This window comes from Eretmochelys imbricata, chromosome 3 (genome assembly GCF_965152235.1).
Source record: "Eretmochelys imbricata isolate rEreImb1 chromosome 3, rEreImb1.hap1, whole genome shotgun sequence".
Lineage (NCBI taxonomy): Eukaryota > Metazoa > Chordata > Testudines > Cheloniidae > Eretmochelys > Eretmochelys imbricata.
Window position 1 is genome coordinate 130,601,376 of NC_135574.1, and position 26,302 is coordinate 130,627,677.

Consider the following 26,302-nt stretch of genomic DNA (forward strand, 5'->3'; position numbering starts at 1 on the left):
TGCCCTTCGCCCGCTCAAGGCGCCAGGCAGCGCTAGCCGAGCGCCGCGGCGAGGGCCTCCCATTGGTGGGGGGGGGTGGCGGGTGCATCACGCATGCGCTGTGGCAGCCGCCCCAGCTCTCCTCGCTCGCTCTCGCTCTCTCTCTCTGTGTCAGTCAGTCATGGAGCGGCTGCCTCGAGCCGCGGCGGAGACTGAGGCAGCCGCAGCGGCAGCCAAGGGAGGCGGCGCTGGCTGCGCGCGCGCTGCGGAGAGCGGCGTCTCGCGCCGGCGGGCGCAGTGACAGCGCGAGCCCAGGATTCCGCCTTGTGCCCGCAGCAGCAGAAGCCGCCGCCGCCGCCTGCGATGCTCAGTGAGTGGCCCCGGGCGGAGCGCGCGAGCAGGCTGCCCCGTGCAACGCGCCCGGCAGCCGTCCCGGGCCCTGGGAGGGAGAAGGAGGCAGGCCTGGGCTGGGGGGGGCGGCGCACACCGCACCGGGGATGCAGCTGCGCCCGCCTGCGAGGGGACGGGAACCAGTTGCCTTCCCTGCAGCGGTGCAGCCTCAGCAACAGAGAGCGGGATGAGGATCCTCCCCGACCCTGCCTCCCCATCCGCTTCTCCTCTGCTCCCTCTTGCTTTTTATCTTCTTCTTCCTCCCCAGCTTCCTGATTCCCCCTGGCGGCTGCTGCCTTCTCTGCCCGTGGCTTTCTTCCTCTCTGTGCTCTGCACTGATTTTATTGGCGGGTTGGGGGGATTATCAAACTGATTCTGCCCTGAAAAGTGACCCTGTAAAAATGGCCCTGCGGGACTCCTTGATTATTGTGTCTCGGTGATTCTAGGTCACAAGAGCTCAGCTTACATGTAGCAAAACCGTAACTTTGGTAAATGCCAGCCCTACAACCAGAGTCTGGGATCTGAAGATCAAGCTGGGGCTTTCCCGTTTGCATCAGAGCCAGCACTAAAGGCCCTGCAGGCCCAGTTCTGCCCTCAGTGACACCTGTGCAGCCCTACTGAAGGCTAATCAGGTTGCCCAAGTGGCACTGAAGGAAAAGTTGGTCTGCAGAATCTCATGCTGTTGATGATGCACAAGCAGGAAACAAAAACCTGGCTTCATTCCCAGGTTGTAGGTCTGGGAGTTATGAATGACTTTCTACTGAGCACATTTGATTTGATTTGAGCTCAGTGAGACATAGGGAACCACAAATTCCCATTCTTACAAAGCTGCCTTCTAAAATACAACTGCAGTGTAAAAACCAAACTTTTCTTATGTGTTACAAATAAACTCTAAAAGAGTTAAAAAATCAGGATTTATTGACAATCTGTTTTATGTCACTATGGATTTTTCTTTTTATGCTTATGCAATGAAAAAATTATTTTCATTTTCTGGTCTTCATGCGCTTGCTCAGTGGTGTTTTGTTTGGGTTACAAACATTGTAAAGGAAAGTTATTATTTAAAAATACTGTTTCAGTTGGGAGGGGGGAAATTCATGGAAATGGGTCTAACTTTGTTTTTACAAAACCTAACTTTGGTTTTGCAAAAAACTGCAAAAAACTTTGCTCTAACTTTGTTTTTACAAAACCTAATTTTGGAGTAAGATTTGACCCCCCAGCTTCACTTTAAGAAAGGCAGGGATGTATTAGAATTTGAAAGGAGAGGGTGATCTATTGTGGGTGGAAATAAAATAGATCATGCTTGTGTGGGACACAGGAAATAAGGCAGACAAAGCTTGCCATTTAATCTCATTCTTGAAACTTCCTTCATGGGGTTGGTCAAGCTTATTCTATGGACTGTGCCCAAAATACAGGTCTGGTGTAAATGGACACAACTCCCACTAAAACCACTGTCTCCTCTATTTCTGAACCCAAACTCCACTGCAGGTAGTCAAATTATTTTTTGTCAAGGTTCAAATTTCTTAGTCAAGGTCCAGACTCCAGAGAAACATTTTTCACACCTCAATAACAATAATGATAACAAGTAAATAAAAAGATTCCATGGTCTGTTCAAAAGCATCTGGTGATCAGGATTTGGCCTACACTCTGCCTGCTGACTACCCCTGCTTACTGTTTCTACCATCTGGAATGCTTTTCCTATTTTGCTGCACCTCCTTAAATCTCCCTTTCAGCTTACAATGTATCTTGTCTCACTTACCTGGACCTCTATTTCTCTTACTGTATATGGGGGCACTTAAGTAAAATTTGAGCAAACATTTAGAATTCGTAAAAAACAAGTTTTTACAGAACCCTAAGACTAGTAGAAGTAGTGCCATGAAATAATTTTTTTAAAAAAATTTGACTGGAAGCAGTAGCTTTTAAGCAATTAAACATTTCCCTGTATTATTTCTGACCCAAACACTGAAGTACTGAGAAGTTGAGAGAGAACAAGAGTAAACAAAAGTGAAATTGCTAAGCACCATAAATAATTAGATTCTTTAAGTTCAGTTCTCAGTTGTCAGTGACACAGGCAAAAATGTTGGAAATAATGATTTTTTTTTGGCAGAGTCCATGTACTTCTGTAAAGTGTTCTGGGATTATAGTTTATATGAAAGCCCCCATACAAAAATGGAGTTACGCTGTACTGTACATGGACTCTAATTTTGGTGCCTCTCAGTAACAGAACATTGACCTGAAAGCGAGGACTCGATTTGGGGATAAAAGGCAGTAATACTCTGCCTGCAAGTCAATGCTTGACACACCATTCACCATCAAATCTGCAGATGTTCAAAATATGATCACTGGTGCTCTGCTGAGCTGGTCAGGTTTGACTCTTCATATGGAGGCTTGTATACACAGTTCTCAACAAAGGCAGAGGCCCCAGTTCTTGCAGTCATGTGATGAGTTCAAAATCTAAGCTGGCTTCTGAAAAGTTGTTACTAGCTCTTTTGTATGCGAAGAAAAGCTTGAAAACATGGACAGAGCATAACTGCATTAGGGTCTGCCTGAGTCTGCAAGCAGCTTCCAGAAGGAGAAGCGACAACCACTGTAGCCAGGGAGGGTGCCCCTTGGCCTCACACTAACCACCAAATTGGACTAGGTTCTTGTTGCTCTGGGGAAGGGGAGCTTGGCTTGGGTTCTGTGGGATTGGCACCCCCTTTGGGGCTCCCTGTGGGCTTCTGGCTTCACAAAAAAAAAAAAAAAAGTAGTTTTCCCACCTACCACCCCCTCATGACATCAAAGCAAGATATTTAATTCTGTGTAGACTGCAGCGCTTCATAACGTGATCTTCCCCCTCCTTTCTTTCTTAGTTTGATAAGCAGTAGAGGAGTTAACAATATTGACCTATTATCATCCCTGGGCACTTATGTTGATGCCCCATTAAGAAGAATCAGGTAGCTCAGACCTGTGAGTGATTTTCAGGTTTTGTGCGGACTCAGGCTGTTGCAGCTGTTAGTCATTTCACATTTTAAATGCTTTCTCCACAATCAGGAGACCAAAAGACTTTAAGTGAAAATTGAGAATTTGGAGAACAAGATGGCAGATTGCGGGGGGGGATCTAGGTCTCTGACCTGGTGTGATCTGGCCTAACTTGAACCTTGCTGACAGCATTCTGGATGGCTGATTTCTTACGTTTATTTAGATATGCTCTCTGCAATGGCCATCAAAATCAAAGTATCTTTAGGAATATTGTTTTGGGGGCTTTTCTTCCTGTGTCTCTTACTGCAGATAATTTCCCTGCTTCCATTATAACTCTCACGAGGAGTCAGGTCTGGTAGCCAGTGGTAGAGCTGAGCTATAGACAGCTGGAGCAAAAATAACTTTCCAGGAGAGAGGCTTTAGTGGACCACCATAGCACCTGTAGCAGTAATGTCATGCATTTGCAATGTTTTAGGGGATATGCTCAGTAGTAAATCATCTAAGCAGTTCCTATTTGGTGACAAGAGTAAACAAAAGTGGAATTGCTAAGCAGCATAAGTAGTTAATTAGATTCTTTAAGTTCAGTTCTCAGTTGCCTGTGTTACCTATTTGGTAACTTTAAATCATCCCTTATCTACAGGGAAAAAAAAAATCTTCTTAGGAGATGTCATTCCTAGTGTCAATCCCAGTCCTGTTGCAGGCAAGGGAGAGAGTGAAGGGGCGTAAGTGTTTTCCTGCAAACGTATAGAGCCCTGCAAATTCACAGATATCCACTTTATATTCATGGCTATTCGTGGACCATTTTTGCAGATCGGATGTGGATACAAATTTTGTATCCACACAGAGCTCTACAAATGTAAAAAGCTAGGATTTCCTGTTACCCCCAAAGCTCTGAAAAGTCCAAGCCTGAACGAGCTGCCAGTAACTGATCTGTATCGCAAGTTCTAATCTAATTGGTCTAACATCCCTAAAATGCCCAATCCCTGTATATGAGGATTTGAGAGCCCTATTTAAACTCTTGTCTTTCTCCCTTGCCTCAAACTTACCCTCTTCTCCATTAGTCATCTGTTTGATTCAGCAATTGCTGGTGAAGACTGACCTCTGTTCCCCTCCAGCCCTTACGTCATTACTATTTTATAGGATCTGCTAGAGTTCTGCACCTCTGTGCCTCAATGTAATGAGTGATTCCCTTCACTCATTACAGGCTTATTATGAGTCAGCTGTATAAGGGAGCTGTGTTCTAATGTGTGAGCACCTCTCCTTGATGCAGCTTTATGTTAGTTTTGGTAATGAAATATAAGGCTGTGACTAAAGCAAAAAAACAAGACTGGTGGTTATGGGTTCTATTTTATATTGAACCACTGGTGTGGGGCTGGTCTACACACCGTTTATGCAATAATTTAACTAAATCGGTTTAGAAACGTATGTAGTTAAATCAGTGCAAAGCCCTTTTGTAGATGCACATATTTTGAATTAAGAGTGGCACTGTGATTTAGTTTAAGTTGGTTAAAAAAAGATGTAAAATAACTTAGTTTAAGGTACTCCATAATATGAAATAAGAGCCTTTACAAGAGGGGTTTCACAGATTTAATTAAATCTGTTTCTAAACTGATTTAGTTAAATGTGTGCACAGAGTAAGCATCGATAAGGCCTTAGTTTGAGCATGGGTGAGTCACTTATACATCAGTTATACTAGCTGTAGTATTGGGTAAAACACAGGACTTCAACAAAACAGATTCTGAATATGATTTAAGCTTCTCTGGGTGGGAATTAGGGTTTGGAGTTCTCTACATTCACTTTTTTGTTGACTTGAATAGAATCCTTTTATCTCTCCCTTCTGCAGAGAAATGTTAAAGATATCAGCAGAACTTATATTGATTTATATGATTTTATTAGCTCTTTTGAGTGGAGGAAGCTGTGGTTGAATCATACAATTTCTTCATTTAATAAGGCCGCTTAGAAATGCTTTGAAAAACCCACTTGTTTGTGGCCCCCCACAATTGACTCACTTAGGTGAACAGATGGAAAACTTGTCCCCAGAGCAAATATGGCTTTGTAATAGTACAGGTCTCTTAAAATTCCACTATTGCTAAAATTTCATATCCACACCCACTGGGTACTTTAAGAAGAGCTAATTGTTTTAACTGCTCTGTAAACTGTAAAATGTGTGTGAGTATTAACAAAAGCTAAGCAACTGTCATGCTCTTTAAAAAGCTGTTAAAATACTTTTGTTCTGTTTTGGGAAAGGACAGCCATAAAACTAATGTTGCCTGTCTGAGAACTGTTACACTTCATAAAACATAGCTGCTCAAACCAGAAAACATACGTATTTATGGTAAATAAATGCAGGTCTTTTTGTAGTGGGAATGGGGACAGGGACATAGGGTAGAGAGGTAGGAAGCTGACTTAATGTTGAAGTTCTTTAGCTCGTTTTTCCAGTAGAAGAAAATTGGCACTAATCGATATTTAATAAACCGTTTGTCCTTGTTTGATGTTTATTTCATTTAAAGCTCTTAAACATCCCTAAATTTCTGAATAGAATCTATGGCTTTTTGACTAAGTGTCATTAGTGGGCAAAGGGGATTCGAGTAACATCTGACCAATGTTCCGTTTGTCACAAACTATAGGCTGATGCAAGTAGCATCAGACTCATTCTTTTATGAAGCTATGACACTTTTAGAAAATGTTTGCAAAATTCACTGACATTACTGTAAATAATTTCTAATTAACTTGTATTGCTTCTTTTTGTATAAGGATGACCCAAAAAGATGTGTGGAAAAAGGGTGGCTGGATGGGGGGAAGGTAAGGGAGAGAAGGGTGCAGAGACTTCTGCTTCTTACCTTTGAAGTAATAGAAATGTTAATTGTGGTCTTCCCAAGTTTTGCTGGAGGACCTCCTGGAAGTCCCAGAAGTTGTATAATGTTAGTTCTTGCCTCTTAAACTTCCTTTAAAAAAAGGTTTAAGTTGTATAATTAAAAATGTATTGCCTTCTTTGCTGATCAGCTTTCATTCGTGTGATGTAATTTCACTGGTTTTCCAGTCATCAGAGTCTTAAGGCTAAACAGGACCTGAATTTGTAATGTGAAAAAGCAAGTAGGAGAAACATACCTTTCAAACCGTCCTTATACATCACAATGAAAAAGAGGGTGAGGGAAAGGCACAACCGAATTTAAAAAGCAAACTTTGCAAGTTACTTTTGCTACCTTATAATGGATGTTCTTTTAGCTAAATAAAATCTTTTGGCTAACCACTGCAGTTCTCTCTTACTCTTTCAGTGTCTAGTTATGCTGAGATATTGGGAGATGAGCACTTAAGGGTATCTCTCATACTTCAGTATCTAAAGAATCTGCCTTTGTGGTTGCTAGTATAATGGAAGCATTGAGCCATTTGTTTTCAAGTTTAATGCAGATACTATGTTTGTGGAAAAAGCTACATAACCTACCTGTAAACCGTGTTTTTATGCCTTATCATCTTTTTTAATTTTTTGGAGGTCATGAAACGCGTACGCACAGAACAGATTCAGATGGCAGTGTCCTGCTACCTCAAGCGCCGTCAGTACGTGGACTCGGAAGGTCCCCTAAAACAAGGGCTGAGGCTGTGTCAGACTGCTGAAGAGATGGCAGCTAATCTCACAGGTAAATTTTCCATGGATACTTATGGGAGGAGAAATGGAAAATACCAAGTTTCTACATAGTAACTTTTATTTTCAGAGGGAAATTTTCAAATACTAAACTGGGAGGAGTTACAAACAGTAGTGGGGAAAATAAAATGTAAAGGGGCCTAATCCAGAAACATGGTCAGAAGAAGAAAAAGATTAACGATAGAGAAGAAGTAAGCTAATTAATGTGGGCAAATATTCTGAAATACTCATTTACGCTCTGTGGGAAGGAGAAACCTGGTGAGTACTGATGGCAAAAAAAAACCTAAGGGTAAAATTGGGTATGAATAGGAAAAGCCCGTACAACTTTGTGTTGCAGAAGCACAGAATCATATGAAATAAAAATAACAGGAACTGTTTCTTTCTCTGGCTAGTAGTTGTCATGTAGTTTTGAAAGACCCTTCCACATCCCTCAAAAGAACCCTGTAATGGCTGGAATGGAAAGTGTATATGTGCACTCTCTCTCCCTGTCCCTTCTAAGAGCTCCTGGATCTCTGCTGCGCTGTCTGCTCCACCCACAACATATCCCCCTCTGCCCCAGGAACATGTTTGTTTTTCAAACCATGTCTATGGCACTCTTCATTATAGAACCTGAAGGGGAGGGACACGACTGTCCACAAATATTGCAAGAATGTAAATACCAAAGGGTGGGGTGGGGGTTATAATGAGGGATGAAACTCGTTCAAAGGTAAAAGAAAATATAGGCTGAATGTTTGGTGGGAGGAGGAAGAGCTTCTGTCAGTGAGATCTCAGCCTGTGGCAGCCTCCTGAGGGGAGTGGTACACACTCTGTTTCTTGTGACATGTACATCTTGCCTGGACAAAATACTAGTTACTGTACAATTCTGCATTGGCAGGGAGATGGACTAGAAGATGATAAATAGATCTTTTCCATTTCTAGAATAGACCCACCACAATACTGAAGCAGAGTGTAGCATGCTATGGGTAAATGGAAGGTTGAACTCTTTATAGATCTAAGATAAATGATAATTGGTGCTTGTTTACGGCTTTTCATCTTCAAACCATTTTCAGTCAATAGCTATAGCAGGGTTGTAGTGGATCACAAATTGAATATGAGTCAGCAATGTGATGCAGTTGTAAAAATGGCTAATATAATTCTGGGTATATTAACAGGAGTGTTGTATGTAAGATACAGGGGGTTATTGTCCCGCTCTGCTCAGCACTGGTAAGGCCTCAGCTGGTGTACTGTGTCCAGTTCTGGGTGCCACATTTTAGGAAAGATGTGGAGAAAATGGAGAAAATCCAGAAGAGAGCAACAAAATGATAAAAGATTTTGAAATTCTGACCTATGAGGAAAGATTAAAAAACGTGGTCATATTTAGTATTGAGAAAAGAAGACCGAGGATTGATAAGTCTTCAATTATGTTAAGGGCTGTTAAAAGAGGTTGGTGATTAATTGTTCTCCATGGCTGCTGAAGATAGGACAAGAAGTAATGCGCTTAATCTGCAGCAAGGGAGATTTCGGTTAGATGGTAGGAAAAACTTTATAACTATAAGGATAGTTAAATTCTGGAATAGGCTTCCAAGGGAGGTTGTGGAATCCTCATCACTGGAGTTTTTTAAGAACAGATTGGACAAACACCTGTCAGGGATGGTCTAGGTTTACTTGATGCTGCCTCAGGGGGCTGGATTTGATGACATCTCAAGGTCTCTTTCAGTCCTCCATTTCTATGCTTCTATTTAATCTTCACAACAAACCTGTGAAGTATTCTCATTTTAAACAGGATGCAACTGAAGTAAAAAGATGAAGCGATTTTGCTGAAGGCTTCAGTGGGGAAGAGGGAGGCAGTGTAATAATGAGATTAGGACTCAGGAGCCATAATCTCAGTGACATAAAGTATGACAGTAGATGCTGGTGGGATTATGTTGGTGTATGCAAATCTTACTATTTTGCATACAAATAAAAACCTAATTTAGATAAGAGAGTATGAATACCTGTATATTTTTAAATGACCACCAAACACGGTAAATACATTTATATTTATTAGTGTGTATCCTCCTGCCAGTTCAAGGATTTTGTTGCTGGTGATCCAGAACGCAGTCATCAGTTTTCATTAGATCCCAAACTCTGGGCTGTCAGCGGTCATCTGTTGAGGTGGTCACTATTAGTTCATTTCAGACATGTTCAGTGGGAGCACAATGTGCATAAGTTACAATTCTCCAGGTGAGAGTGAACCTCTGGAAAGTTCTTTCTTCGTGACTTCAAACAAATATATAAATGGAAACTGGGCTGATCCAGACTATGGAGGTTGGATGGTCTTCCTGCAACATATCCTGACAATGGAGGTTGCCTTGATCTTGAAGACTGATAACTAGACTACAATAGAAAAGCCTCTTGGAATGACTATTTTCATCAATTTTCCTAAAAATCTCCTGCTGACTCCCTAACAAAACCCACCCTTGCTTTTCCTCTAGTTTTCGCCATATTGTTTTCTAAACAACAATCTTTTCATTTAATTCTCTGGGTCATTTACATACTATTCTTGCCTGTCTCCTGTACTGTAGTTTCTGCTGTTTTAGATGTATTTCATACTCTATATTTGATTTATACACTTTTCCTTTTCTTTCCTATACTGGCACTTACTTTTTCCTTCTTCCTTCAGAATTGCTTTACCTCAGCCCATCCCAAATGTTTGATATTGTCACTATATCTCTCTAGCTGTTTGCCTGTTTTAGGGCATACACACTGGGGAGCAGAACTTCGTCCCAGCTCATCTTCTGCCCTTTATGGGACTAGAAGCATATTGCACCAAGTGAACCTGCAGTAGGGTTTTCTAATACAGGTATATACACATATACCTGGGGGTGAGGTAAATTGATAACTTTCTAACAGACAAAAAAGAAGTGAGAGTAGCCATACTGTGTGTATCAGCTGAAGAGAACACTTTCGTTAGCCAAAATAGAAAATTACAAAGGAGATCATCATTTCAGATAGGATAGTTCCTTTCAATCTATTAGCGGGTCACGTAACTGGCTCCATTTACAGGAACTGAAATCAGGAAACAGATGTTATCAATCGATGCGCTCATGGCCAATGGAGAGGGTGGGGGGGAAAACTGTCCATGGTAGAACTGAAATAAATGTGTATATGTAGGCCCAAAATCTTTCTATTTGTTTCAGAAGGAAAATACACCTGAAAACAGCTCTCCTTGCTTCAGAGAAATTTTTAGGGAGTGACTGCGTTCTTGATTCCTGTGTAGAATGTCAGGAAGGGGAAGAACTAGAATTCTAACTGCTTATAATTGGCTCATATGTAGTATCTGTTTACTGTTTGCATGATGGCAATGAGCATCAGAGGCATTGTTGAGAGAGCAAATCGCAACAACATAACTGCCCGATTAGCCGAGTTAACTACTCAAAGGTAACACCCTTCTGTCTTACATGTAAGGTTATTTTCTTGGTTCGAAAAGTAAGTCAGTTACACAGGGCTAAGGGGAGATTTAGTGATACTCAGTAGAATGCACCTGTGTGGTATGGGCAGAGTGACAGATCACTCCCATTGCCTACGGGAATGTCAAAATCAGGACTTATTGCCAAGGGTAGTGCTGGTGAAACTGGAACATTCTAAAGAGCTGACGCTAACTCTTTTCTTTAACCCTGTAAAGAGATTTTATTACAGAATGGCCATATTTGCGTACATGGGTGAGTCGCATAAAAGGCAAGCTCTTGTAATTGGGTCTGCTACTGTTTGGGCTGTTCAGATGACTGATGCAGCTGACTTTGTAAACTGTTGTGCAATGCTTTTTTAGGTTAACGTGAGCAAAGTTTGTATATTATAGTTCTAATAGAGAATGTTGACTTTTTTGAGCCATAAGTCCAAGCACTAACAGAGAATCTGAACTGTTGGCATTAAGTGATCCTAATAACTTTGTCTTTTAGAAATAGAAAAACATATTTGAAGTCATTCAATAAATATATACTTTTTTTTTCTTTTTACATCGCCTCTAAGATTTTATGCACCACAGTATGCCTTTCAGTCCCTTACTGTTTGCTTCTGCATGGAATTCCTACCAATTCTGAATTTCCAAAGTAGCTGGGTTATGGGAAAACAATCTTCCAACAGGGTTTAGACGTGCATATTTAGGAAATAGGGGATTTGGGAGGGGTGGGATATTGTTATTCATGTAACTTCACTAGTACTGGGTTTATTCACAGTGGGGGCTGCAGTTTTGCACCTACCTTTATGCTCCTGCGGCTGAATTGAACTCAGCCCTGGGAACTTGTAAACATGACCACTGCATTTCCCTAACTCAATGGAAGATATGCCTACTTGTTATAAAGGAGGGGTGAGGGTAATGCTAGGGTATATGTGAATCTTGGCTCAACGCTATCTCCATTTCTTTCCAGTGCAACACAACAGGGGTAAGCTGGAGACTGGCCTTTCTCTCTTCAGCATGTGGAAACTGGCAACTTTGTTTATAGGCTTCCAGGCCTGTAATAGCTGAGTCTTATGAACGCGAGAGAGCAAGAGGGGAACCAGGATGAAGATTAGGATTAAAGAGACCGAAGAAGAAATTGTGGGGGTTGGATTGAAGACAGATGGGAAGAAGGAGAGGATGTAGGAGAGTATAAGCATGGATAAAAGAAGGGGAGTAAAGGAAAGAGGGAATGATAACATTAATAAGAACAGAGAAAAAGTATAGTAAAAAGAAAAAAACAGGTGAGAAGGAAGAGCAAAAGAATCAAGACATTATTAAAAATTTTTAAATTTACATTTTGACATTCAAAATTTAATAGTGTACAGATGTAGTCTGCTTAGAGTAGGGGTGGGCAAACTTTTTGGGCAGAGGGCCACATCTGGGTGGGGAAAGTGTATGCAGGGCAGGGGGTTGGGGTGTGGGAGGGAGTGCAGGGTGTGGGAGGGGGTGCGGTGTGCAGGAATAGGCTCAGGGCAAGGGACTGAGGTAGAGGAGGGGTGCGGGGTGTATGGGGGGCTCAGGGAAGGGAGTTGGAGTGCAGGAGGGGTGCAGAGTGCAGGAGATGGCTCAGGGCAGGGGTACAGGAGGGGTGTGGGGTGCGGCGGGGGGTCAGGGCAGGAGGTTGGGGTGCAGGATGGGTGTGAGGTGCAGGCAGGGAGTTGAGAGGTGGGGTGCAGGAGGGATAAGGGGTGTGGCAGGGGGCTCAGGGCAGGGGTCTGGGGTGCAGGAGGGGTGCGTGGTGCGACAGGGGGCTCAGGGCAGGGAGTTGGGGTGCAGGAGGGGTGCGAGGTGCAGGCAAGGGTTTTAGGGCAGGGAGTTGGGGGACAGGGTGCAGGAGGGCTTTGGGCTGGCGCCGCTTACCTAAAGCGGCTCGGGGTGGCAGTGCTGCGCACCGGGGCCAGGGCAAGCTCCCTGCCTGCCTGCCCTGGCCCCACGCCACGCCACTCCAGGAAGTGGCCGGAACCACATCCCTGCGCGGCCCCTGGGGGGGCATAGGGCTCCGCGCACTGCCCTTGCCACGCCTCCAGGTACCTCCCCTGAAACTCCCATTGGCCACGGTTCCCCGTTCCTGGTCAATGGGAGCTGCGGGGGGCGGGGCCTGGAGGCAAGGGCAACACACGGAGCCCTCTGTCCCCCCAGGGATGTGGTGCCAGCCGATTCTGAGAGCGGCGTGGGGCCTGCGGCACCACAGGGGGCAATCCCGTGAGCCGGATCCAAAGCCCTGAGGGGCCGGATCCGGCCTGCGGGCCGTAGTTTGCCCACCCCTGGCTTAGAATCTCAGAGACCTGTGTATAGGTGTAGGAAGTGGAAGATTTTGGTTTTCCTTCCTCTGATGGGGATCCCTTCTTTGAATACGTCAGAGCTATCTTTACCAGAGTTAATATTGATCTTTCTGAAAAACAATGTAATACCTATTTTTTTGGCCATGGCGTGTATTTGTCAAAACAAAACTCCATTGGAAAGGTAGTCACAAGCACCACTACACGGTCTTTTTCTTCCCTACTGCAAATTACTCCGTATTTTGTATCATGTAGGCTGGTAAAAAGATACTGCCCAGATCAGTTGGTGGATACAGCTCTGCTATAGCATGTGTATGCGGGGCCAGGGCAGGGGGTTGGGGTGTGGGAGGGAGTGCGGAGTGTGGGATGGGGTGTGGTGTGCAGGAACGGGCTCAGGGCAAGGGATTGGGGCAGAGGAGGGTGTGGGGTGTATGAAGGGGATTGGAGTGCAGGAGGGGTGCAGAGTGCAGGAGGTGGCTCAGGGCAGGGGTGCAGGAGGGGTGCGGACTATGGGAGGGAGCTCAGGGCAGGGGGTTAGGGTGCAAGAGGGGTGTGGGGTGCAGCAGGGGGCTCAGGGCAGGAGGTTGGGGTGCAGGTTGCTGCAGGGGGCTCTGGGCAGGGAGTCAGGGAAACATGAGAGCATAAGGATACGTTTTGATAAAAACTAGATGTTTGACGAAGTAAAGATATGAGTTTGTGAGCATTGATTCTTTAGTGGGAATCTGTGAGCATTGATTCTTTAGTGGGACACTGCTGTAATACAGATAAATTGTGATTGGTAAGCAGTCCCCTATACTCAAGAAATTTGATAATCTGATTTAATATCCTCAATTGTAGAACTCAGATTCTCTGGAAATTCCTCACTTCGTGTGATAGATTCATTTGAGAGAGAAACACAAGTTTGCTTCAATAAGAATGATTTATTTTAGCACACACAGAGTTGTAGGACTGTGCTGAATTATCTAGTAGCAATTTAAAGGGATCTGTAACAATGTTTTGAGACAGAGAACTTTGTGCTTTATTTGAAAATTAAACAGTGGGTAAGTAACTATTGTTTCTTGTCAAGCTTTCAGTACAGTACTTAGTGTGTGCAACCTTTGTCCTTTTCCATTTTCCCTAGTTTATGTAATTTTGGATTAATAGTTTGTCAAATGCCCCATGAGACCGTATCTAATGCTTTGGATTACATGGCCCACATTCATCCTGAAATGTTGTCTCTTTGGTTGCATTTTGTTTAGTTTTGTGCTATGAATTTTGACACTTTGAGATACAAACACCCTTGGATTCTAATTTTTTTTTTTATTCCCCCAGTCCAATCTGAATCTGGTTGTGCCAACGTAGTGTCTGCAGCTCCCTGCATGGCAGAGCCACAGCAATATGAAGTACAGTTTGGACGATTACGCAGTTTTCTCACAGGTAAGCAGCTGCAGGAGGAGGATAGCAGATTCTGGACAGGCAGTATACATTTTTAATTTTGTATAGCGTACAGTGTTCGCTCAAAGTCTTTAAAATTCTTTTTTGAATGGGTGACTTTGTGTCAAGAGACCTAAATCTGAAGTCCTGTAGCTTTAGTGAGTAAAGGAACTCGACCACTTACCTTTAAAAACAAGTAAAACAAATTAACATTTAAGATTACTGCAACTGAAAGATTAGAGAGAGAAATATTTATCTTTTTCAGTATGTTTACTCTGTGCATTTGACAGCACTTTGAGCATAGTCAGTTTTGCTGTTTCCCTTCTCAGTCGGTCAGTTTACCCTCATGTTTGTGTGGATCTTCCATGCAGCAACAGGAGAGCGGGAGAGGTGTATTATTTTTTTAAGAAATTAAAAAAGGAAAGTGTGATTGTAAAATCACTAAAATTGACAGATCATTTTAGAGGGAGATGTAGTACTATTCTATTTCTGTTCTCTTTAGCTTTTCAGACATTGTGGTATCTGACTGCCTGAAGCTATTTTTAACTCACGTTTTGATTGCCTAGATCTTAAGGGGAACTGTGTTCCTTTAAATTTACCTGAGCATTGCTCCAAAGTTTTTAGGATGAGAGGATGTGGGGAGGAAACCAACAACGTTATCACTGTGTGCCCCCAAAAAGAAGGAAAAATTGATCTTTCTAGAAACGAAAAGACCGTTGGGGGGGTAGGTAGCAGTAAAAAATGGGAGGAGCTTCCAGGGAAAGGAGTACAGAAGAGGCCAATCAAAGTGTTGTGTGTGACTGCCACCCTTCATGGCTGTAGGGAGAGCTCTATTGATTCCAGTTATATTTAAGTTAGGATTAATATTCCTGCTGGAGTTGAGGAGGGTTAGTTGGGAAGATTTCCCATCATGATATATAATGTAGCTGGTCTGTAGACTTATCGTGACCATCAATAATGCAATGGTACCAAACTACTGTATGCTTTTATGATTTGGCGGGTGGAGATAGTATTGAAAAGTGTGGACATTCTTTTCAGGATTGCAGGTAAACCTCATGTATTAGACACGGGGAGCAGTTTTCTTAGCATCTTCTCTTTGAGGCTCACAGGTGCCCTTTAAGACCGCCTTCAAGCCTCCAACTGTCAGCTGCTTTCCCCTTTTCTAACCCCTTCTGTTTTGGTTTTGATCTTACCTGCTTGATCCACTTCTGACTTGAACTTTAACCTACTTTCGTATCTGCATCCGTGATGTGTAACCTGCAGCCAGGCAGCCAAATGGAGCCCACCAAGAGCTTGCTGCCTGCCATCTTTGTCTCCACTGGCACTGAAAAGCTGCTGTTGCACATTTCTCAGCAGTGCATTCCTGTAGGGCTCCTGCAGTTCCCATTCTCTCCCACCCTCATTCCTGCCAAATGGTAGCCTCTTCTTCAGTGAGGTCCTGCTCCTCTCAGCACTTCTGAGGCATGGGAATGGAACAGAGCACCATCTGGCAGCTTGGGAGTTCAGCATGTGCAAAGCACTAATTGGTTGTCCATGACCTGGGAGAGAAGGGAGAAGGAATGCAGACGGGGGAGAGGCTTACAAAAGGAGACAGAGAGAGAGAGGTAAAATGGCAGGATGGAAAGGAAAACGTGTTGGAAGAATACTTAGGTTCTTTTCCATTGTCTTTTCTCATTGATTTGAAAGGAAAAAGAGAAAATGATGTATGGAAAGATAAGAGGCAGAGAGAAATGGGAATAAAGAAATAAAAAGGGATGAAAAAGACCCGCCTTTAAGGCTTTTAAAATATATTTTGTTCCATTCATCTGAATGCATCATACTCAAATGTTGAGGCTTGAGCTGCTGGTAAATTGCTGTTGTGGCCCTGTATGCTGCCAAGGCTTTTGTGGCACTGCTTGGCATGCTACAGCTCCCTGCAGCCAGTTGAACCCGGGAGAAAAACAGCCCCAAGCAGCTGGCTTAAAAGGGGTGGAGTTGTTACACAGATATAGTCTTGTCAAAGTACGGTGCATCCCCATCAGGTGTACATGACACTGTGTTCTAGAAATTACTATTGGGATTTGTTTTGGCTAACGAGAGAGAGAACAGGGACAGAAATAAAACTGTGGAGCACACAGCGTGTTGCAGTACGTTTTCAAAATAAACTGTGAGGATGTTCCTCTTCCTTCATTTGCGAATCAATTCCATGCATTTAAAAAAAACCAAACTCAAGTTATACTGAAGTTGGGAAAACCACTCAGTACAGGCCCCAATAAAGGAGGTAAATAATTCTGTGTTAAACATCACAGAGGTCTGGTGTACAAATATGTTTTTTAACGTATCCTAATCTTAAAGTGCAATTATTTCAGTACATAGAGCATTTAAAATAGGAAAATTTTCTTCTAAATTCATAAAAGAAATTCCAGCTGTCATGTTGCTTATGGTGTGTATTTTAATAAATTGGCCTTAATTGAAAGGGCTCTTAGTAACAGAAGTAAGCTATTTCAAAATGAATTCTATGTTGACGGTCTCCCTCTTGCTGAGCTGAAAATGTATTTTAAATCAGAGATGGAATAGATTCCCTATACCCCCTTTAGGGACACCAAGTATTTATTTAGAAACACCAACAGAAGGCTAGACATTTGTCTTCTTACGCCATTGAAGGCAGCTTGAATAAATTGTCTTGATTTATATTCCTAGCAGAAAATAGATTGAGAGAAACCATAATGCTTGTTGTTGTGTTTTGATTTAGATTCAGATTCCCAGCACAGCCATGAAGTGATGCCTCTTCTGTATCCCCTTTTCGTCTACCTCCATCTTAACATGGTCCAAAATGGCCTAAAGAGCACAGTGGACAGTTTCTATAGTCGCTTCCATGGGATGTTCTTGCAGAATGCCAGCCAGAAGGATATCATTGAGCAGTTGCAGACTACTCTGACAATTCAAGACATCCTGTCCAACTTCAAGCTCCGGGCATTTCTGGACAACAAGTATGTTATCCGCCTTCAAGAAGACAGCTACAACTACCTTCTCCGCTACCTCCAAAGTGACAACAACAATGCTCTTTGCAAGGTTCTTACCTTGCACATTCACCTGGATGTGCAGCCTGCCAAGAGGACGGACTACCAGCTATATGCCAGTGGCAGCTCCTCACGCAACGAGAGCAATGGCCTGGAAACGACAGACATGCCTGCTTCCATACTGCAGAATGAAGCAGCGCTGGATTTACTTCAGGACAGCATTAAACGAGTCAAGGACGGGCCTCCTTCACTAACCACCATATGTTTCTATGCCTTCTATAACACAGAGCAGTTGCTGAACACAGCAGAGATCTCGCCGGATAGCAAGCTGCTTGCTGCTGGGTTTGATAATTCTTGTGTAAAGCTGTGGAGCTTGCGATCCAGGAAGTTAAAATCTGAGCCTCATCTTGTAGATGTGTCCAGAATCCGTCTGGCTTGTGACATCGTGGATGAGGAGGTCTGAATATCCTTATTTTTCACCCTATACATTTTGGAATGTGTGAAGACTATTTATATTAGAAAGGCTAAAAGAAATGTTTTCTAATTTGAGTGTGGGAATAGGGCTTCATGGAACAGGGGAGAGGAACTGTGAGGGCACTGAAAAGCTGAATGACCTTGAATCTGCTCCACCCCAATATGAAAGTCTTTTATGAGCTACTGTCATCCCTCTCTTCTCCTGCAGCAGCCCTTAATGCAGAGAGCTGTGGGAGGATTTTATGTGGACAAGCTCAGGCAGCAGCCTGCCAGTCCTAGCTGCTTTTTTCCTGCTCCCTCTGTACTTGGCTCAGCCACTAGAACACATGCAACCTGGCACCATTGAACCGCTAGTGGAGGCCCAACCCCCAGAAGCATGTAGCCTGCGAGTGAGGCTGGAGGGATACCAAGAGCGAATAACAGTGAATAAGACAATACAAAGCAAAATTAACAGGGAAAACAAGACAAGAAAGGGGAAAAGGAGCAGACAGAAGAGGGTAGGAGATAGAAAATGGACAGAAAAAGAAGAGAGCAGAAGGGGTCTGGGCCTGGTGTGAGGAGTCATGGAAGTGGGAGCCATGCCCGTTTCTCAAACTGTCTCAAGGGAGGCTCCAAAAAGGTTGAGAACCTGTGATTTAACAGATGAGCGGGTAAATGGTTAGTCTAGAGAAAGTATGCAGAACTGTCTATATTAAGGAAACTGCATTGTAGAAATGTAAGAGACTTGCTAGTCTATCTTTGTAATGTTTGAGAGGAGAATGATGCGTATCTCTTTGCATACTTGGCCTTCACCCCAAGGCGTTGCTAGATGGCATCATCTAGTTTATTCCACATCTCTTTTAGTTAGTGCCAATTGCCCCATTTCTGCCCTCCCATTGCAGCCACCCATGTGGCACCTTGCATCTGATTAGGAGATCAGGACTTGTGACTCTGACTTTCTTTAATCATCCTTCAAAGCAAGGCGTCCTTCATTCTTGTGCTCAGCAGCTTCCTGTGAGAACATCCTCTCGCTACTGCTTTGCTATTTTGTGTTGCTCTTTAAAGAAAACCCAGTAGCATCTAGATAGTGAGGGACTGTTTACTTTGACATAGTAAAGAGAACTCAGAGCCCTAATTATGAGGAGGGATTGTTTTGTGTGTCATCTTGGGGCAGACTTCCAGGCTTAGTAGCAATGTGGCTCAGTACTCAGTATGACTTGAGTTAACCCGTTCAGGTGGGTGTACAAATTGGTAGCTTAGGCTATCCCAAGATCAGGCTGTGAACTACCTTCATCATAAGGTTCTGGGAGTCCATAGGACTTGTCACTTTGAATCAGTGCTCTGACAAATATGCAGATCACCTCAGATTGCCTTTTGGCTTCAGGCTGCCCTATGGTATATAAATTCCCCTGTTTACATATCTAACTTCTGAATAGCAAAACACTGCCAATGTATTTGGAGTGTATATTGCTTCTTGCTAGCAAGTGTTTACATACCATTACATGTATTCTGAAATGGCTTTGGAAGTCTGCGTGCAAATGGCTCTTGCTGATTATTTAACATTTGTGTCTATTGTAATATTTTTATGCAAATTTAAAACAATATCTTGTCAAAAATTAGCACACGTCCAAGCAATTTCTGCCCCACCACCTTCACCCACTGACCAAAAAACCCCCAACCATCCTGACAGCAGGACCAAATTTTAGGAAAAACCTGGACGAACACGCTTCTTGCAACATGTCCTAAGATTGCCAAATTCTGGGCTAGAAAGAGAAAAATTCCAGAATGGAGAGCCCACTAATGAGAATATGCTGCCACAGGAATCCAGGAGTTCAAACTTGAGAACAGGCATTCAGATACAACTGGGATGGAGGCCCTAAATACCTATATAGGCAGAGCAAGAGCATTCTGGCTGGTCAGAGCTGCCATGATGTGTGATAGTGAAAGGAAAGGCTGTATCTGGGAGAGCTGTTCATGTATAAATGATCAGTGACTGTGGAAAATATACAATACACAGGATAACATAGATTAAAAAGTATCTGAATGCTACAGCAATGAGTGCTTTAGAACAGCCTTTGGTGATGCCTCACTTTGGAGGTACAGGGTTTCTTTATTGTCTTGTTTTTCTTCCCTCACTCAAGATACTTTGGTTTTGGGGAGATTATTGCATTTCCTTAGTGCCTAAAGTAATTTGCCTTCAACTTTGTTTCTAATTTGCAGTAAACTAAATGGCTAAATTCAGTTTCTCATGATGTAAAATTGTAAGATTGCACCAGTGTTCAATAGATCGTTTGCTGTAACTGCACTGGTGGTACACTATCAGGTTTTTTATACATCTCTGTGTATGAACAAAAAGAGACATTCGGATATTAAAATAATTCCCATAGCATGAGTGTTACAGAAGTGCAATTGCTTCCATTTGGCACAATGCCCTAAAATTATTAGGGTCAAAAGGCTTTTCGCAGGTCCAATTTACATGGCTGAAAAGCAAGTTCCTTATTCAGTGTAATGCCCCAACATGCTGGTGATGTCTCATCTCTGAAGAGTACTGGAGGCTTCAGCCTGCCCTTTGGGGTAAGGCAAGTCCATTGTCTTTATAATCACATGTGTGATAGGCTTTATATTAATATTCTCTCATTTAGCTGTATACTCTCAGTCCAGTGTAATATGTGATTTTGCACCTGTGCAAATAGCCTCCTAATTGCCCTCTTTGCAGTGTTGTCATGTAAGTGTCTAGGACTATATACATGAACAGCAAAAAAATACTGCTTTTTGTTCCAAGCTGTAGGAGTGGTTGCTCCTAAACTCTGATGTGAAGTCAGACTCAGCTCTGCTTAAATTCTGCTCTGAAGATACTGAGTGGTAGGGGGCCTATGAGTGGAGGAGAGGGGTTAACAGCCACTAGGTACCAGGCAGGAGGAATACTGGAGGAAGCAGCCTGAAGACTGTCCTGCAGAGTCTCTTTTCTAGCAGAGGGTAGGGGCTCTTCAAAGCAAGCGTCTTCCCCTGCTGTGCAGCTGTATGCAGGAATGGGGCTTCCCTCTTGAACACCTTAGGAGCTCTGCAGGACAAGAGAGATATTGTAGGTTTCCAAGATTATCTGCTGGTGGAGGGATGGGGGTGGAAGAATGAAATGCTGCCTGGCCCCAACATTGTTCCCATTAAAGATCTTGAGGCCTGGCTCACTTTCTAAGTGCTGCTGGGCAGAAGGGTATAGGGCTGGGTTTGGCCCTTTTTCCCAACATGTGACTGTGATGGAAGGGTTTGAGGATGAAATGTTTGTCATTTAAAAAAGAATAACTTCAGGGATTTTATATAAATGTTTCCAAAATTAATAAAAACAGACTGGCTCTAGGGACAATACTAAAAATAAAAAATTGCCCTGTGGGAGAAAATAGTTCTTTACTATTTGTGTGTGCGCACGTGCGTATGCATGCTCATATTTACACACACACAAAATCACCTCCTATTAGTTTCAGGCAATATACCACAGCCTTAATTGTTTTCTCCACAAGTGTTGGTTGCTGTTGCCCTCGGTGTGCATGTATGTCTGCAGGGAAACGGAGTCTCTCTGCTATTCTACCTGTCCTTCGGCCTGCTTTATGAGTCCTTCTCAAGTACCTGCATCTGCTGCTCATAGTTTTTTCCAAGTAGTGGCAGAATAAAATTAAATCACCATGATTCTTGTTAATTTAACTACTGCCCACAGAGATACAAACAGCAGCAGTGAAACTTACCAGAGTTAAATTAATGTCACACAGCAGCTGATGTAAGAGAAAGATTTGAGCATCAGCAAGGGCACATTGAGCTTGCTGTCTGTAGACTCAGGAAGATGACACTGCACTGGTTCACATTTGGAAGGTAACCTTTGCAACCAAAAGGGCTTTAAAAATAAAAACACTTCAGTTCTGTAGAAATCAAGTCCTTTATTTCCCTGGCGAAATTTCCTACTCACCAGTGGGGAGTAGATTTAAAAAAAAAAAAAAAATCTCATACCAGAGATTGACATTTGGAAAGTTCTTTTAATACTTTCTTTTAAAAATTCTTTTTTTCTTTTTCAGACCATATTATACAAATAATAAAATACAATTTTTAATGCATGTAGTTGGCTTGGAAAAGGGTAGTGTTTTGCATATTGAAATGTAGAGGAAACAAATTGTTCACACTGCTCTAACCTGCAGTAGTAACTTCTTTGGAAGGGATGATTGATATTCTCAGTTATGCTCAGTGCTATAATATATCAAAGAAAAGTATGTATTGTCACATTTCATGTCTGGAGCAGTAATTCTGAAAAATTACTAAAGGAGAATGAAAAGGGGGACTTGTGGCACCTTAGAGACTAACAAATTTGTTTGAGCATAAGCTTTCGTGAGCTACAGCTCACTTCATCAGATGCATTCAGTGGAAAATACAGTGGGGAGATTTATATATACAGAGAACGTGAAACAATGGGTGTTACCATACACACTGTAACGAGAGTGATCAGGTAAGGGGAGCTATTACCAGCGGGGTGGGGGGGACACCTTTTGTAGTGATAATCAAAGTGGGCCATTTCCAGCAGTTAACAAGAAAGTCTGAGGAACAGCGGGGGCAGGGGGGAATAAACATGGGGAAATAGCTTTACTTTGTGTAATGATCCATCCACTCCCAGTCTTTATTCAAGCCTAAGTTAATTTTATCCAGTTTGCAAATTAATTCCAATTCAGCAGTCTCTCATTGGAGTCTGATTTTGAAGTTTTTTTGTTGAAGAATTGCCACTTTTAGGTCTGTAATCGAGTGACCAAAGAGATTGAAGTGAAGAGACTGGATTCCCCCACTCCCACAATTGATGACAGCGCAGGCCTAATTCTGTTACAGTTCTAACTGCTCTAAAGCGTCAAGAGAAGAGCAACAAAAATGATAAAGGGTTTAGAAAACAAGGAAAGGTTGAAAAAACGAGGCATGTTTAGTCTTGAGAAAAGAAGACTGAGGGGTGACCCAATAACAGTCTTCCAATATGTTAAGGACTGTTATACAGAGGACAGTGATCAGTTGATCTCCGTGTCCGCTGAAGGTAGGACGAGAAGTAATGGGCTTAATCTGCAGCAAGGAGATTTAGGTTCGATACTAGGAAAAACTTCTAACTATAAGGGAAGTTAAGCTCTGGAATAGGCTTCCAGGGGAAAGTTGGAAGCGTTAAAAACAAGTTGGACAAACACCTGTCAGAGATGGTTTAGGTTTACTTGGTCCTGCCACAGTGCAGGGGCCGGGACTGAGGACTTCTTTAGGTCCATTCCAGACATAAATTTCTATGATTCTGTGAAATACTCAACTAAAATACAATATGGAGTGTAGAATGTTCTTTGTGTGACACTGGAAACAAAGGAATGGAACTCAGTCCTCAACTAGTGAAAGATTTGTGGTCTGTAAATAACTGGGTGAATTTTTTGAGTACAGAAGAAGGTTACTGGAATGCAAGATTACTTCTGAGCAGAAGAGAAGTGACACGTGCTTGCTGATAGTCTAGAAATCGTAATTGATTGGGAGGGCATATAACTAAAATTCTGGATTTATGCATTTTACTAAAATTGCACTGTAAAATAGGAAACCTCAGTGGGCTCTTATTGGCAACTTTGTCAGGAATCGTAGGTTTGCAACTGATTAACATAATATGCTGCAGATTGCAAGCCCTGACCTTTAATATGGAGATGTGGCTCACTGACAGTGCAGGCTCCAGCAAGCAATGCTCCATCCAGGGCAGAGAAGGCCACTTGGCTAAAAATGGAGCTTTGCATGTAGGAACCAGTAGTCTCTGTGCCACACACCCATAATAGAGATTCAGTTGGCTGTAAACCAGATCATAAAATTCCTGTGGGTGCTGCTTTAATGAAGGAAAGATTTGTGACTTTATTATATTTCTTTTCAGAGTAGCAGCCGTGTTAGTCTGTATCCTCAAAAAGAAAAGGAGTACTTGTGGCACCTTAGAGACTAACAAATTTATTTGAGCATAAGCTTTTGTGAGCTATCGCTCACTTCATCGGATGCATTGGGAGGAGGAAATGCACAGTAGTATTGCTTATTGCTTGCCCTTCATTTCTTTTAGTCTGCTGCATCTTTTTTCTGCTAGGAGTCTGGGTTTCTTTTATCCAGAGTGACATACATTTCCAATAATAACTACACCAAAGCATCAGGTGCCAAAATCTGTTTCCACACTACTGCCAAGAGCTTAGTAGAGAGTGAGTAGGAAGTTACCAAATGAGTTTAGCAAGTGTGCCAAAGGAGGAGAAATTTGGAAAAGAATACATCTTAAAATAGCCTCTCTTGTCTATTTTAATATAATCTCAGGTCTTATCTACACAGGGCACTCAGGAAAATTAAACCAAATTAAATAAAGATGTGACTTTAGAGTGGATTAACTAAACCACATTAAACTCTTGTGTGGAATTCTTATTCAGAATTGAAGTGGCCTTAACTTGGTTTATGCAGTGTTGTTGTAGCCATGTTGGTCCCCAATAAAGACATTACCTCACGCACCTTGTCTCTTTAATTCGATTTAGTTTAATTCACTTTGGAAGTGGACTAAGGTAAACCAAATTAAAGCCACTTTGATCCTGAATAAGAGCATCCCCCCAGGGTTTTTAGTGTAGTTTAATCCACTTTATAAATTAAATTGGATTAACTTTCCTGAGCGTCTCCATGTAGACAAACCCTGAATTTAAGGTTCCTTCAGAGATGGGAATGGGGGTACGGAAAGTGAAGATAAAACCTTGATAAAACCAAAACCCTTTCAGCATGTCCGCAGAAGATCTAGCATGGAGCAAACATGCTCGAGAAGTGGACATTGCTACGTTACACAGAATGGATATCTGTAACTCTGCCACTAGTTCTCCATTTTTTGGTGGTGGCAAGGGAGAGGATCTTCTGAGATCACTTCAGACCACTCTTCACTTGTTGCTTCTCGTTCAACAAATAAATATCCTCTCTTGTTTTCTCCATTGTCCAGGAGGAAGATGATGACAATGTAGGCACAGAAATGAAGATACTGAGAGGACATTGTGGACCGGTGTATAGCACAAGGTTCCTATCAGACAGTTCGGGACTCTTATCTTGTTCTGAGGACATGTCCATCAGATACTGGGACCTTGGAAGTTTTACAAACACTGTGTTGTACCAAGGGCATGCCTACCCTGTCTGGGATTTGGACATAAGTCCTTGGAGCCTGTACTTTGCCAGTGGTTCCCACGACCGCACAGCAAGACTCTGGTCATTTGATCGGACATACCCACTGCGAATATATGCAGGCCACTTAGCAGATGTGGACTGTGTCAAGTTTCACCCCAATTCCAACTACTTGGCTACAGGATCCACAGACAAAACTGTGCGCTTATGGAGTACTCAACAGGGGAACTCTGTGCGCCTCTTCACAGGTCACCGTGGCCCTGTGCTAGCACTTGCATTTTCTCCCAATGGTAAGTATCTGGCTTCAGCAGGAGAAGACCAGCGGTTAAAGCTGTGGGACTTGGCATCTGGCACTCTTTACAAAGAACTGAGGGGGCACACGGACAATATAACCAGCCTTACTTTTAGTCCCGACAGCAGTTTGATTGCCTCTGCATCAATGGACAATTCTATTCGGGTTTGGGACATTCGGAACACATACTGCAATGCCCCTGCAGATGGTTCTTCCAGTGAACTGGTTGGTGTATATACTGGACAGATGAATAGTGTACTGAGCGTACAGTTTATGGCCTGTAATCTTCTTCTGGTGACTGGAATTGCACAAGAAAATCAGGAACATTAATTTTTTTAGGGAGGTGGGTGGGTGGGTGTATTGAATGCCAGAATCCATTACCAGCTAAGATTAAATTACTGACTGTGAAACACTTTCTTCCTCTCTCCCATTAGCAGACATGTTCAGAATGATGCAAATATTTTCAAATGGCTTTCCCATAAAATGACCTATACCGTTGAACAGAGAGAGAGGAAGAGGGAATGCAGAAAACTTTAACCTAGTCAGATACTGGTAGGGCAGGGGAAGAGGGGAAGAGAAAGCCTGTTATCCAGTAGCTTGGGACAACCAAAAGCCTAGTCCAGACAAGTGAAATTATCAACTGGACAAGCTGCTGACCTGCACTTAAATATTCTGCATTGACTGAGGGCGTATCCTACCTACTATTAGCGGAGGCGTGAGTGTGCTCACATATGTGTAACTACTGGCCCAGTTGGCTTTTATTTTTTTCTGGTATTGCAGAGGACCAGAATTTAAGACCCTTATATTAAAGAAAATGGCTATTTACAGTAATGGTCCCAATCACTACAGCTCACAATAGCACTACTGAAGTGTTTTGGACTAATAAAAAAATTCACCTTTTTTAGTAAGGGGAGGGAAATCTGACATCATAACCCATCTCTGCATTATCATTTGGGTTCCATTCCTGGCACTGCCTGTGATATTTTGTAACTGTTCCTGATCCAGGAATTTGGGATTTTCCAAATCTGGTTGCACTGTGTTTTAGAGGTGGAGTGAGTAGGCGAGAGTGGTGATTTGGGGGTGATTAATAACTCACCCCGGCCGTAGAAGAGTGTGAGAGCCTGATGGAACTTAACAGCAGAAATTTGAACTCCTCATAGGAAAGGGCCATGTCTGCGCCTCACCAAAAATATTTCAGCAAATGGAAGTTGGCAATCTTCGGGGGATGGGAAGGGAACACAACGTGAAATGGAAAATAGTATTACTAAATTATTGTGCATACAC

The 26,302-nt window shown here is 42.7% G+C and overlaps 1 protein-coding gene across 1 annotated transcript; it reads left to right on the top strand.

Annotated features, from left to right (window-relative positions):
* The first annotated feature begins 99 nt into the window (after nucleotides 1-99).
* TAF5L (TATA-box binding protein associated factor 5 like) lies at nucleotides 100-25,356 on the top strand. The gene is made up of 5 exons (XM_077813393.1): nucleotides 100-349; nucleotides 6,818-6,962; nucleotides 14,015-14,119; nucleotides 16,848-17,572; nucleotides 24,551-25,356. The coding sequence occupies exons 2-5, from the start codon at nucleotides 6,821-6,823 to the stop codon at nucleotides 25,346-25,348; spliced, it is 1,770 nt and encodes a 589-aa protein (XP_077669519.1). The 5' UTR covers nucleotides 100-349; nucleotides 6,818-6,820; the 3' UTR covers nucleotides 25,349-25,356.
* Nucleotides 25,357-26,302: the final 946 nt, after the last annotated feature.